This window comes from Ursus americanus, chromosome 27 (genome assembly GCF_024610735.1).
Source record: "Ursus americanus isolate L20-20 chromosome 27, mUrsAme1.1.p, whole genome shotgun sequence".
Lineage (NCBI taxonomy): Eukaryota > Metazoa > Chordata > Mammalia > Carnivora > Ursidae > Ursus > Ursus americanus.
The window spans coordinates 8,991,124-9,005,718 of NC_142153.1; the positions used below are offsets into that span (position 1 = coordinate 8,991,124).

At 36.3% G+C, this 14,595-nt stretch overlaps 1 protein-coding gene across 1 annotated transcript in view; it reads right to left on the reverse strand.

The window, feature by feature from the left end:
- Nucleotides 1–14,595, reverse strand: part of LOC148107619 (A disintegrin and metallopeptidase domain 3-like) — a 118,568-nt gene that overhangs the window by 33,028 nt on the left and 70,945 nt on the right. Inside the window, exons 12-15 of the mRNA XM_087856317.1 lie at nt 12,706–12,804; nt 10,945–11,140; nt 10,394–10,484; nt 9,957–10,146 (exon numbers count right to left, since the gene is read on the reverse strand). Of these exons, the coding sequence (XP_087712443.1) occupies nt 9,957–10,146; nt 10,394–10,484; nt 10,945–11,140; nt 12,706–12,804 (576 nt within the window). The remainder of the gene's footprint in view (nt 1–9,956; nt 10,147–10,393; nt 10,485–10,944; nt 11,141–12,705; nt 12,805–14,595) is intronic.

Here is a 14,595-nt window from a genome sequence, read left to right on the forward strand (position 1 = left end):
AAAGTGTACTGTTTGCTAGACTGCTCCTTTTGCTAAAGAAGTCAGGCTTTCCTTGATGACTTCTTGTCTGTTCCATTTGGCATTTCTGAGTTGCTAGCTTTTCTGACACACAGCTTGGGATATATGAAGCAAAAAGAAAAGGGAACTCATTTCTATGTTGTTCCTGGGTTCTGAAGTCCCTGCCTAGTCTGACTTTCTCTCTTCAGCTTTCAGAGTCTTCTTATGTTTGCTTTACATTAAAAAAATTTTTTTAACTGTACATAGTGGAAAAGTATGTCTGGTGCATCTTTCTGGAACCACAAATCTCTATCTAGTCATTTTTAATCATCACATGATACATTTATCAATATTCTCCTTTATATGTAACTCATTTTGTAGCTTTTAAGAAATCTTTGAGTGTACCAGACACTAAATTGTCTTTGAGCTCTTCATTAAAACATTTTGATCTGCAATTCTTCTGAAATAATACTTTCTATTTTAGTCTAGAGGTCAATTTATCTATCCTGATGGCAATGCTGCAATGGTTTAACTACTTCAACTTTACAATAAGGGTTGATATATAGTAGTATGAATTTCCAGTTTCCATTTTCTTCTTTAAAATTACATTGACTATGGGGTGCCTGCGTTCCCTAGTTGGTTGTGTCTGCCTTTGGCTCAGGTCATGATCTCAGGGTCCTGAGATCCAGCCCTGCATCTGGTTCCATGCTTAATGGGGAGTCTGCTTTTTCCTCTCCCTCTACCTCCATACCTCTCCACCCCCCCAGGCTCTCACTCTCTCTCTCTCAAATAAATAAATAAAATCTTTTAAAAATGTTAAAAATTACATTGACTATATTTTATTTCTGCCCTTTTAATTTTTAAGTAAATCTTCAGGTCAATTTTTCTGTCTCTACCAGCAAGACATCCTCACCCCACCAAAAATAAAAATAAATAAATAAAACAAAAACCAGCTGGGAGTTTGATTCCTTATGGTATCAGATTCATCAATTGATTTTGAGAACACTGACATCATAGCAACATTAAGTCTTCCAAGAAATGAGGATGGTTTATCCCTCTCTTTACATAGATCTCTGTTTAGTAATGCTTTGCACTACTTTGCAGTTGTCAGTGTAGAAGTTGTCTTGCATATCTTTTATTTAGTCTTCCTAGGTTATAAATGCTTTTAAATGTTATCGATGCCACAATATCATGCTAGGACTCCTTCTAAAAACTTCGTTTTTTACCTACTTCCAAAGCTAGAATTTTAAAGACACAAAGTCACAGTGCTGCTACAATCTTGGCTTGGGAAGGACCAGCAAGACAACTTAAGCCAAAAAACACAATCTACATCTTAGTAAAAATCACAATCCACAAAATTTCCATGTGCAATCTAAACCATAGGTTTGATTTCTCACTCACTATATCGGAAATATATGGCCACATCATTAAAAATTATTCACAAATGTCGCTGTACAAAGAAATGTAGTGTTCTGTTATTTATCTGACCAACCTACAGTTGGCATTTAATGTGTCTTTGTTTTATTCTCTATTGTAAGTCACTTCATAATTGGTCTATATAAATGTATATTTCCTAATATCTAAAAATTAATTTATTATTACATTAGAAATGCATTAAAAAGTATGTCAATATATTAACTCTTTACACTTTTTTTTTTCTTAAGTAGGCTCCATGCCAAGGACAGAGCTAGAACTGATGACCCTGGGATCAAAACCCAAGCTGAGATCATGAGTCATATGCTTAATTGAATGACCCAGCCAGACACCCCACTCTACACAATTATAAATCACTTTCCAGAAAGCTAATTTATACTTGTTTTAGGATGATAATGAGTTATGCTTCTCACCATGAAATATTATTTTCAATGCCCAAATAACACAAAAATAATGGTTGGATATTCATTTGCTTTGTATTTATTTAATAACAAGTTAGGTGGAACATTTTCATATTCCTTTGTCATATGTTCAATTTCATGAGATTTTTTGCACTGATATATATTGGGGTGTGTGTGTTTGTGCAAATGCACATATACATAATATACACATCTACTGTTAGATATACATATATGTATATTATATATATAAATATTATGATATACATATATGTTATGTAGTGTTTTCTTTGACACCAGCTGGGTGTCCAACAATTCCAAGTGACTCAATTATGACACTATTTGGAGTTAAAATCATATTCCACAACTTAAAAACTCGGTGCCATGAGACTCACTCCATTTCAGATACCAGATGCAAATCCCAAAACACACGTACTTGTGACCATCTGGCTATAAATTGGAGGTTCTCATGGTCCCCTGCTCAGGTTTGATAATTTGCTTATTTGGCTCACAGGACTCAGGAAAACATTTTACTTATATTTACCAGTTTATTATAAAGCATATAACTCAGCAACAGCTAAATGGAAGAAATGCATATATTGGGTGCCAGAGGGCAAGGAAGATGTCATAGCGTCCAGGACATCTGCAAACATCTCATCATTGCAGCAAGTCAATTTGTTCACCAACTTAGAAAGTCTCTGAATCTCAATGTTCAAAAGTTTTTTATCAAGTTCAATCTCCAGCCACACCATTTTTCCTACTTAGAGGTCTGTGAGTGCAGATAAAAGTTTCGATTCTCTAATCATTTGGTCTTTTTGATAACCAGCCCATCCTAAAGCAATCTAGAGGTTCCACCCTAAGTCACCTCATCAGCATAAACTCAGGTTTGGTTGGGAGCAGACAAATAACAGAAAACATTCCTATCACAAAGCATGTTCCAAGGAGATTTAGATGCTCTATGCCAGAAACCAGGGACACAGACCCAAATTATTTTTTATTATTTTATTTTATTTATTTTATTTTATTAGTTTAGTTTAGTTTAGTTTAGTTTAGTTTAGTTATGTTAGTCATCATACAGCAATACCTGCCCTCCTTACTACCCATCATGGGACTAACCCATCCCCCCACCTGCCTCCTCCCTGAAAACCTCAATTGGTTTCCCAGAGTCCATAGTATCTCATGGTTCATCTCACCCTTTGATTCCCCCCTTCATTTTTCCTTTCCTCTCCTAATATCCTCCATGCTATTCCTTATGTTCCACATATAAGTGAAATCATGAGATAATTGTCTTTCTCTGATTGATTTATTTCACCCAGCATAACACCCTCCAGTTCCATCCATGTCGATGCAAATGGTAGGTATTCATCCTTTCTGATGGCTGAGTAATATTCCACTGAATATGGACCACATCTTCTTTATCCATTCGTCTGTTGAAGGGCATCTCGGCTCCTTCCACAGTTTGGCTATTGTGGACAATGCTGGTATGAACGTTGGGGTGCATGTGCCCCTTCTTTTCACTACATCTGTATCTTTGGGGTTAATATCCAGTAGTGCAATTGCTGGGTCATAGGGTAGCTCTATTTTTAACTTTCTGAGGAACCTCCATACTGTTTTCCAAAGTTTTTGTACCAACTTGCGTTCCCACTGACAGTGTCATAGGGTTCCCATTTCTCCACATCCTCACCAACATTTGTTGTTTCTTGCCTTGTCAATTTTTGCCATTCTAACCAGTGTAAGGTGGTATCTCAATGTGGTTTTGATTTAAATTTACCTAACAGCTAATGATGTTGAACATTTTTTTGTGTGTCTTTTAGCCATTAGACTCTTTGGAGAAGTGTCTGTTCATGTCTTCTGCCCATTTTTTGACTGGATTGTTTTTTGGGTGTTGAGTTTGAGAAGATCTTTATAGATCTTGGATAGTAGCCCTTTAAATGTTGTGTCATTTGCAAATATCTTCTCCCATTCTGTGGGTTGCCTCTTTGTTTTGTTGACTGTTACCTTCACTGTGCAGAAGCTTTTTATCTTGATGAAGTCCCATAAGTTCATTTTTGCTTTTGTTTCCCTTGCCTTTGGAGACATGATTTGAAAGAAGTTACTGTGGCCGATGTCGAAGAGGTTAGTGTATATGTTCTGCTCTAGGATTTTGATGGATTCCTCTCTCACCTTGACTCTTTCATCCATTTAGAGTTTATCTTTGTGTATGGTTTAAGAGAATGGTTGAGTTTCATTCTTCTGTATATACCTCTCCAATTTTCCCAGCACAACTTACTGAAGAGACTGTCCTTTTTCCATTGGATATTTTTTTCCTGCTTTGTCAAAGATTAGTTGACCATAGACTTGAGAGTCCATTTCTGGGCTCTCTATTCTGTTCTATTGATCCATGTGTATGTTTTTTTTTTTTTTTTGTCAGTACCATGTTTTTTTGGTGATCACAGCTTTGTAATATACTTTGAAATCAGGCAATGTGATGCCCCAGCTTTGTTTTTCTTTTTCAACATTTCCTTGGTGATTCAGGGTCTTCTCTGGTTCCATACAAATATTAGAATAGTTTGTTCCAGAACATTGAAAAATGCCATTGGTATTTTGATCAGGATGGCATTGAAAGTATAGATCGCTCTAGGCAGTAGAGACATTTTAACAAAGTTTATTCTTCTGATCCATGAGCAAGGAATGTTTTTCCATCTTTTTGTGTCTTCTTATATTTCTTTCATAAGTTTTCTGTAGTTTCTAGAAAATAGGTCCTTTACCTCTTTGGTTAGGTTTATTCCAAGGTATCTTATGGTATTTGGTGCTATTTTAATGGAATCAACTCCCTAATTTCTTTTTCTGTAGTTACATTGTTAATGTATAGGAAAGGAACTGATTTCTGTGCATTGATTTTCTATCCTGCCACATTACTGAATTGCTGTATGAGTTCTAGTAATTTGGGGGTGGAGTCTTTGGGGTTATCCACATAAAGTACCATGTCATCTGTGAAGAGAGAGCTTCTGACTTTTTGTTTGCCACTTTGAATACATTTTATTTCTTTTTGTTGTCTGATTGCTGAGGCTAGGACTCCTAGTACTATGCTGAACATTAGTGGTGAGAGTGGGCATCCTTGTCATGTTCCTGATCTTAAGGGAAAGGCTTTCAGCTTTTCCCCATTGAGAATGATATTCCCTGTGGTCTTTGCATAGATGGTTTTTATGAAATTGAGGAATGTTCCCTCTATGCCTACACTCTGAAGAGTTTTAATCAGGAAAGGATGCTGTATTTTTTCAAAGGCTTTTTCTGCATCCATTGAGACATTCATATGGTTCTTGTCTCTTTTCTTATTAATATGTTCTCTCACTCCGATTGAATAGAGAATGTTGAACCACGCTTGCATCCCAGGGATAAATCCCACCCGGTTATGATGGATAATCCATTTAATAAATGTTGAATCCTATTAGCTGGGATTTGAGTATTTTGGGGTCCATATTCATCAGGGAAATTGGTCTGTAATTCTACTTTTTGGTGGAGTCTTTCCCTGGTTTTGGGATCAAGGTAATGCTGGCCTCATAGAATGAGATTGGAAGTTTTCCTTCTGTTTCTATTTTTTGAATAGCATCCAGAGAATAGGTATTATTTCTTTGAATGTTTAGTAGAATTCCCCAGGGAATTCATCAGGCCCTGGACTAGTTTTTGGGGGAGGTTTTTGATGACTGCTTCAATTTCATTACTGGTTATTGGTCTATTCAGATTGTCCATTTCTTCCTGTTTCAGTCTTCATAGTTTATAGGTTTCCAGGAAGGCCTCCATCTCTTCCAGTTTGCTTAATTTATTGGCATATAGCTGTTGATAATAATTTCTGATAATTGTTTCTATTTCCTTGGTGTTAGTTGTGATCTCTCCCATTTCATTCATAATTTTATGAATTTGTGTCTTTATTTATTTATTTATTTATTGGATAAGTCTGGCCAGTGGTTTATTGCTCTTATTAATTCTTTCAAAGAACCAGCTTCTAGTTTCATTGATCTGTTCTCTTATTCTTCTGTTCTCTATTTCGTTGATTTCTGCTCTAATATTTATTATTTCTCTTCTCCTGCTTCGTTTAGGCTTTATTTGCTATTCTTTCACCAGCTCCTTTAGGTATAAGTTTAGTTTGTGTATTCAGGATTTTTCTATTTTTTGAGTGAGGCTTGGATGGCTATGTATTTCCCCCTTAGGACCGCCTATGCAGTATCCCATAGGTTTTGGACCAATGTGTTTTCGTTCTCATTGTTTTCCATTAATTGTTTAAGTTCTCTTTAAGTTCCTGGTTGACCCAAACGTTCTTAAGCAGGATGGTCTTTAGCTTCCAAGCATTTGAATTTCTTCCAAATTTTTTCTTGTGATTGAGTTGTGATTGAGTTCCAGTTTCGAAGCACTGTGGTCTGAGAATATGCAGGGAATAATCTCAGTCTTTTGGTATCAGTTGCGACCTGATTTGTGACCCAGTATATGGTCTATTCTGGAGAAAGTTCCATGTGTATTCAAGAAGAATGAGTATTCTTTTGTTCTAGGGTGGAATATTCTGTATATATCTGTGCGATACATCTGTTCCAGTGTGTAATTCAAAGTACTTGTTTCTTTGTTGATTTTATGCTTAGATGATCTGTCTATTGCTGAGAGTGGAGCGTTGAGATCCCCCACCATTAACATATTATTATAAATATGTTTCTTTATTCTGGTTAACAGATGGCTTATGTAGTTGGCTGCTCCCTTGTTGGGCCCATAGATATTTACAATTGTTAGATACTCTTGTTGGATACACCCTTTAAGAATGGTATAGTGTCCTTCTGTATCTCTAACTACAGTCTTTAGCTTAAAATCTAATTTATCTATGATGAGAATTGCTACCCCAGCTTTCTCTTGAGGTCTGTTGGCATGAAAAATTGTTCTCCATCCCCTCACTTTCAGTCTGGAGATATCTTTAGGTTCAAAATGAGTCTCTTGTAGACAGCATACAGATGGGTCATGTCTTTTTATCCAATCTGGCAACCCTGTGCCATTTCATGGGAGCTGTTCACATTGAGAATGATTATTGAACAATGGAATTTTATTGTCATTGTGTTCTCTGTAAAGTCCTTGTTTTTATAGATTGTCTCTGTAAATTTCTGTTCTATATCACTCTTGGGGTCTTTCTCCTTTTATAGAAAACCCCCTTAATAGTTCTTGCAGGGCCGGCTTGGTGGTCACATATTCTTTCAGTTTCTGCCATTCTTGGAAGCTCCTTGTCTCTCCATCCATTCTGAATGATGCCTTGCTGGAGATAGTATCCTTGGCTTTATGTTCTTCTCACTTAGTGCTCTGCATATGTCTTGCCAGCCCTTTCTGGCTTGCCAGGTCTCTGTGGACAGGTCTGCCATTATTCTGATGTTCCTTCCTCTGTACATTAAGAAATCTCTTCCACCTCACCGCTATCTAGATTGTTTCCTTGGATCTAAGATTTGCAAATTGTACTATTATATGTCGTGGTGTCGGTCTGTTCTCATTGATTTTGGGAAGGGTCCTCTCTGCCCCTGGGACATGAATGCTTATTTCCTTCCCCAGATTAGGGGAGTTTTCCGCTATAATTTGCTCAAATATATCTTCTAGACCTCTCTCTCTCTCCACCCCTTCAGAGATCCCAGTAATTCTGATATTGGAATGTTTAATTGAGTCATTAATCTCTCTCAGTTTGATCCATTGGGTTTAAATCTGTTTTTCCTATGCTGCCTCAGTTTCCTTTTCTATCATCTTTTCCTCTAGCTCACTAACTTGTTCTTCTGCCTCTTTTACCCTGGCAGTCAGATTATCCAGTTTGATTGAATTTCATTCGTAGCATTTTTAAGTTCATCTTGATTAAATTTCATTACTGCCCTTAGAGATTCTATATGGTCATTAATATTTTTCTCAAGCCTAGATATCGCCTTCATAATTTTTACTCTGAAGTCTATTTCTGACATCTTGGTTATATCCATGTCCATTAGTTCTGTGGCAGAGGCCACAGTTGCTGCTTCTTTTCTTTGTTGGTGGTTCCTTCTCTTAGTCATTCTGTTGAGGGGTGGTTGAGGGAATGTACAGAGTCCAAAGTATTAAGCCCAACCCAAGCAAGATGCACCTGTTTTATAGGGACCTTATGGTTGTCAGCCTCTTGTTCTTCCAGCATGTCTTCTGGCGGAGGGGCCTGCAGTGCTGTTACCCAGGCATCCCTGTTTGGGCAAAGTTGCCCTACCCCCTGTGGAGGGGGTGGGCTCTGTGAAAACTGGTTTTGAAGGGCTTTTGTTCTCTGGCGGCTTTCCCTGGCAGCTTTCCATGTCTCTTCTGAGAGTCAGAGCAGAAGTGACCACATCCAAACCTCTGTCTCAGAACAGAGAGATCACAGTCTGCTCTTCACAAGCTCTCCAGGCCACACTGTCTCCGTTTCTGTCTGTGCTGCTAAACATGGCAGTCTCCTGACTTGTGCACCCCACAGCAGCACTCCCAGCTGTCACTCCCAGGGCAGGGCGCGTCTCTGCCCTTTGTGCTTCTAAAACCACAAGCCACCCCCGGTTTGCACGTGTGCCCCCATAGCTCCAGATTTCAGTCTTGGGGCTGCCCTAAAGTCCTTTCCCTGCCACTACCAGTCTGCAAGTCTTTGCCTGGTCCCCAGCACAGGCTTTGCCTTCCCCATGCAAGTTCACAGAGGCTCCATCCCCCTTCTGTCTATCTTCTGATATCTGCCCACAGATTCACAGCTTCCAGCCTCATACCTCAAGACCAACTTCCAGAGATATTCTGTTTGTATTTGTATATATCTGTAGATCCAGATATAGCTTCTTACGTCTCAGGCTGATTTCTTTAGGTATTGTGAAAGGTCTGGTTAGATTTCCATCTCATTTCAGGGGACAGGTTGAAACAGGGTCCCCTGCTTCTCCATCATCTTTTTTCCTCACTTCTATGTGGATTTCTTGAGTATTGATGATGTACAACAAATTGTCCTAGGGGACCAGCTGGATGTCCCAGCAGCAGTGGGAGGTCCTCAACCAGCAGACCAAATTATTTTTGTGTTATACCTCCCCACACACACATACACACATGCACCCACTCAACCACCATTTTAGTGTATATTAATGAATGATTAAATAAGTTAATAAATTTATGTATTTACTCCATCATAGTTACAGTAAATATTTTTTCAGTTTAAATTATCTTTGAAAGGATGACATATTACTATATAGTGTAGTCAGTTACTAGTATGTTCCTCTGCAACTACATCATCATTTTCATGTCAGAATAAACTTATCTCAAGTTTACTAGTTACTTCCATTTTCCTCTTTATTTCCATTTCTTAAAATATTATATCTCAATGTAAATATTTTAATTAAAATGTGAGATAATTGTCCTTTTCTTCCTTTGCTCAATTAATTTTTTAATGGTACCAATTTAAAAATATTTTATTCTGTTTCTGAAAATTTTTGAGAAAAAAATAAACAAAGCTAAAACTCTGTTTTATTATTGTGTCTTGAGGAAAGGCCAAATTTTTAACAAATATATATTATGCTTTTGGAGGAAGAATTAGGCAAGATGGCCAGTGAGCAAATAAATGTTTTAGTTTCATTATAATCAAATTAATTATCCTTGCCACTTACAGAAAGATGAAATTCTTGGCTTTTTTGGCTTTTCTTTGTTGTTCTTTAGTCAGGTTGTTCTGACCTAGTGTTCTGGTGTATTATCCGTTCTTTTTTGTTCTTCGTTTGCACAAATTTTTTGAAGATCAGATCCTGGCCTAACAGAGGGACTAAGGTTCTCAAGTCTGAGAAAACAAGTTTAAATATAGCAAAATTTATAATAAAACAATGATAGTGGAGCAATAGAAATTCTGATGTTTGAATCTTAAGATCATGATACACTAACCAAAATTTGTAACACTAATTATAAATGAAAACTCTTTAGGTCTCTCTCCTTCTCTCTCTCTCCCCAGAAGGAACTCTATCCAGTGTAGATTCAGTATGTCCATGGGAGGAAGTGAGTTCAGGGTTTTCCCAGACCGCCATCTTGGACCTCATCCTTTCTCTTTTTTTTTCTCTCTCTCATGCACAAGCACTTACATACACAGACACTCAGATACACACATATATGGAATCAAGTAAAATTTTTATTTACCTTATTTACTCCACACATAGTGCCATTGTTCATTCTGGTAGCATCTACGAGTGAACCTTTTGTTTCAGGTCTTAAATACCCTGACAAACAGATATGGCCTCCAAGGTAAGTATATTGAACATCATAATCTACTATTGATACTATTTTTGAATGTGTCCAGTGACAAACTATCGTTCCACAGAGGATACTCCTGGCAATAAAAGGCAGAAAAAAAGCTCATATGTCAATTACAGACACAATATGTTAAGTAAATAACTGTTCAAAACATGAAGAGAATTCAAATATTACTCAGATCATAACATCAAAGTTATTCAGAACATACATCATCTTATAAAGTATAACAAATTCATCTGTATATATGAGGTCCATCTCTCATTTGTATTATTTTTGAACACACACACATGCATTTGAAAAAGTAAGGTTATCTAAATACACACCCAAAACTACATCCCAGTTTTCCACAGTTTCCAAAAGAATCTCCTTGAAAATTCACTTCTTGTGTACATAGATAAGTAGAAACTTTAGCAACTGAAAATATAAAGTTACAATTACTCATCTTAATAAAAATTTATATAGGGACATCTAGACAGTAGAAGTGCTCAGTCAGGGTCATCTACTATAAATTTTTAGTGTCGCCTCTGGCCATAAAAGGAGAAACACTAAAAACTACCCACTTGAGAAAAGGAAAATTATATCATAGGCAGAAATGATTAAGAAAGCAGTCATTTGCTCTCTTATCTACAATTCTAATATTTACTCTTCTTCGCACCAATCACCTGAAATTTGATTAATACCTTTTTTTTTGTCCTGTACTTATTAGGTCTATTTTGCCTCTTTACATAGTTCAATGTCACACTGATTCACAATTTTAATTTCAAATTAGAATTTACACAAACAATACCTTTTATGATGGCTACTGGGTGGATTACTGACTTTAGAAAAATACAGTTTGAAAATGAACCCCAGAAAAAAAAGATACAACTATTACATTTTCCAAATAATTTTGCACACTGTACATCTGGATCTTGGCATACTCCTTCAAAGCAATAGGCAGTCTTATTATTGCATGGTTCTAAATCAGCAGATTTCACATCAGGTACACAAGCTGTAGATGATCCATTGCAATATTCTGGAAAATCACATGGATCTGTCATTTTCCTACATAAACGTCCTCTTTCCGCTATCTGTGAGACAAAGAAAAATCAGTATTTTTTTAAAGTCGTAAACCAAAAATGTAAAAAAACTTAAGCAAGAGTAGTGTATTTCTGTCACTTCCATTATTATTACATTTTTACTTAAAGTCAAATTATGAATTTACTTAAAACCCCAGAGAAATAGATTGGAAAAAACCCAAATGTAAATCTGTGGATGAATAGATTGACAGATCGTGGTATATTCACACAATGGAATATTTTCAGCCATTTAAAGGAGTACTGATACATATGCTCCAAGGTGGATGAACCTTCAACGCTATGTTAAGTGAAGAAAGCCAGACACAACAGCTCACGTATTCTGTAATTTACTTATATGAAATATCCACAATAGGTTACTCCGCACAGAAGAAAATTGATGATTGCCAGGGACTGAGGGGAAGGGAGAAAGGAGAACATGGGCTTAAAGGGCTGGGAGTCTCCTGTTTGAGTGAGGAACATGTTTTGGAACTAGATAGAGGTGGCAGTTGCACGACATTGTGAATGTACTAAATGCCACTAAGTTGTTCACCTGAAATGGCAAGTTATGGTACATGATTTTCACCCTAATGTTTTTAAAGACTCTGCCAAATGTAGGAATTATCCCGTGTCTAAGGGAAGGGTAAGGTACTGTGTAGAAAAGCTTTTGTGCTCAATCTTGCTGATTTGGAGACAAAGGCCAAGATGAGAGCCCTGGTGAAGGGAAGAGAGACAAGGTTTACTGCTAAGTAGTAGAAACTCTAGGCTTGCCTCTATATTCGTGCTTGAAGACAAGTGACCACTGGCTTTAATTACTAGCACATAGAATGAAGAAGAGCACACATAGAACGAAGTAGAATGACGTTAGAAGATATTTCATTGACAGAGAACCTGGCAAATCTGAAATCTGGCAATCAAGATCTCTAAGTAATCAGCTTCTATAATTGTCGCTGACTCCTGAACGTGACACAGAAAAGGCAAGGTGCTTCAATGAAGTGATCCCCAAAAGACAAATCTTACTCAGTCTCTTTCAGGTCTGGTTATAAAGGAAAATTGAATGGAAAACTTCTCAAGGGAAGTCAAGGTTTCAATCTCCTTCTGGGACCAGGAGTTCTTGCAAAGTTAAACTCAGTATCAGACGCTACATGTTGCTATTTTACTTGGACCCCTTTTATGCTGTTCTCAAAATGAGATTATGATTGTTTATTCAAACGTTGTATGTCAACTGTGTGTTGGGTGGCTTATTTGTAATTTTGTCATAAGTTGCTTGATCATGAAGAGCTAAATTCAGGTATGACCAAGAGGAATTCATAGTGTCCAAATAATCTGGAATCAATATTGAATAATATCTGGATGGGGCCAGAGTAGATTAAAAATAATGCAGTGAAAAGCACAGCTAAGGAGGTTGAAGAGATTTAAAGATATCCTCAGAATGTGGAAATCAACTATGTATGAATCAGATATATAAAGTTACATATTCAAAAGTTGTGTAAAAAACAGTTTTAAAAATGCTACAAAAAAGAACACATAAGAACACAAAAAATTATGGAAGGAAATCATGTAGTATTTTGAAAGCTTACCAGACAAGTTTTTCTATCACAGCATGGTCCATTGCCACACTCTGCATATCCAATCAGAGTACAATCTACAGGGTTACAACATTTTTTATGAGTGCATTCCTACAAGCGAATATAAGAGTTACATAATAGGAATCTTCAATCAAATAAATAATTGTATTTATTGTCAAAATATACAACATATTTCACCAAGTTAATTACTTGTGGAATACTTTTCTATTTTACCAAACCTCCTCAAGATACCGTCTCAGGAATACATAACAATTTATGCATGTGACAAAAATACAGAGATTCTAAATTATAATATCTTATTATCATAAATAATGTTTCAAAGAAAAAAGTTTGTCATTATCTTTTTGCCTCTAAGACCTTATATTAAACATTAATTCTAGAAATTAGATAATAAGAGCACAAAAATATTAATAACTCTTCATAATATACTATTTTCTTTTTTCCATATAGTAAATGAGTGATGTTTCACAAGACTGATAGTAATTTTAAAAATTAGTAAAGTGGATAGGCAAAAATAACTGTTTATATTTGTTTCAATATTATTATTTTTATTACTCGTGTGCTGAAAATTTTACATATCTGCGCATTACGGTTTATTTTGTATTTCTGTGTCTATATTTCTGTTGATGAATTTCTCTATTTCCTTTATTTATAAGCTTTATATTAATGATATTAACTCCTGGCCACCAACATAGCATCACTACATTTTAAAATTTGTCAGGACAATTTGCTTTTGTTTTGATTTTTTTCTCTGGTAACTTCTTGATATTGTGATATTGTAAAAACCATAATCCTTTTCCTGGTTTTGTTCTTTAAGTTTATGGATAAAACTTTATTCCGCCCTGACCCCACTAAATATGTGAGTTTATAGTATGTGTGTAAAATGTTAGTGTTATATATACGTATTCATTTATTTTCATTTTACATTGAATTGTTTTATTTGAGTTTAGTTCACAGAATGTTACATTCATTTCAGGTGTACAACTTTTTGCTTTGACAAGTTTATACATTATGCTAGGTCAGTAAGTGTAGCTACCATAAGTCCCCATACATCATTCTAATAATATCATTGACTATATTCCTTATGCTATGCCTTTTATTCCTGTAACTTATTCATTCCATAGCTAGAAACCTATATCTCTCTTTCCCCATCACCGATTTTGCCAAACCATTCACCATCCACCCCTCTGGGAACCATCAGTTTGTTCTCTGTATTTATAGGTCTGATTTTGCTTTCTGCTTATGTATTTGGCTTTTTTTTTTTTTTAGAATTCACTTATGAGTGCAGTCATATGGTATTTGTATTTTTCATTCTGATTGATTTCCCTTAGAAAAATGACATCTAGGTATAGCCATGTTGTCTCAGATGGAAGAATCTCAACCTGTTCTACAGCTGCATAATAGCCCAGTGTGTGTGTGTGTGTGTGTGTGTGTGTGTGTGTACACACCATTTTTTCTTATCCATTCATGCACTGGTGGACACTTAAATAGCTTCCATATCTTGGCTTTTGTAGATAATGTTGTGATAAATGTAGGGATGCATGCGTCTTTTTGAATTAGTGTTTCTGTTTTCTTTGGGTAAATGATAGTGGAATTATTGGATCATATGAATTCCTTTTTTTAAAAAAGATTTTATTTATTTATTTGACAGAGATAGAGACAGCCAGCGAGAGAGGGAACACAAGCAGGGGGAGTGGGAGAGGAAGAAGCAAGCTCATAGTGGAGGAGCCTGATGTGGGGCTCGATCCCATAATGCCAGGATCATGCCCTGAGCCAAAGGCAGACGCTTAACCGCTGTGCCACCCAGGCGCCCCTCATATGAATTTCTATTTTCAATTTTTCAAGGTACCTCCATACAGTATTTCACAGTGCCTACACCAA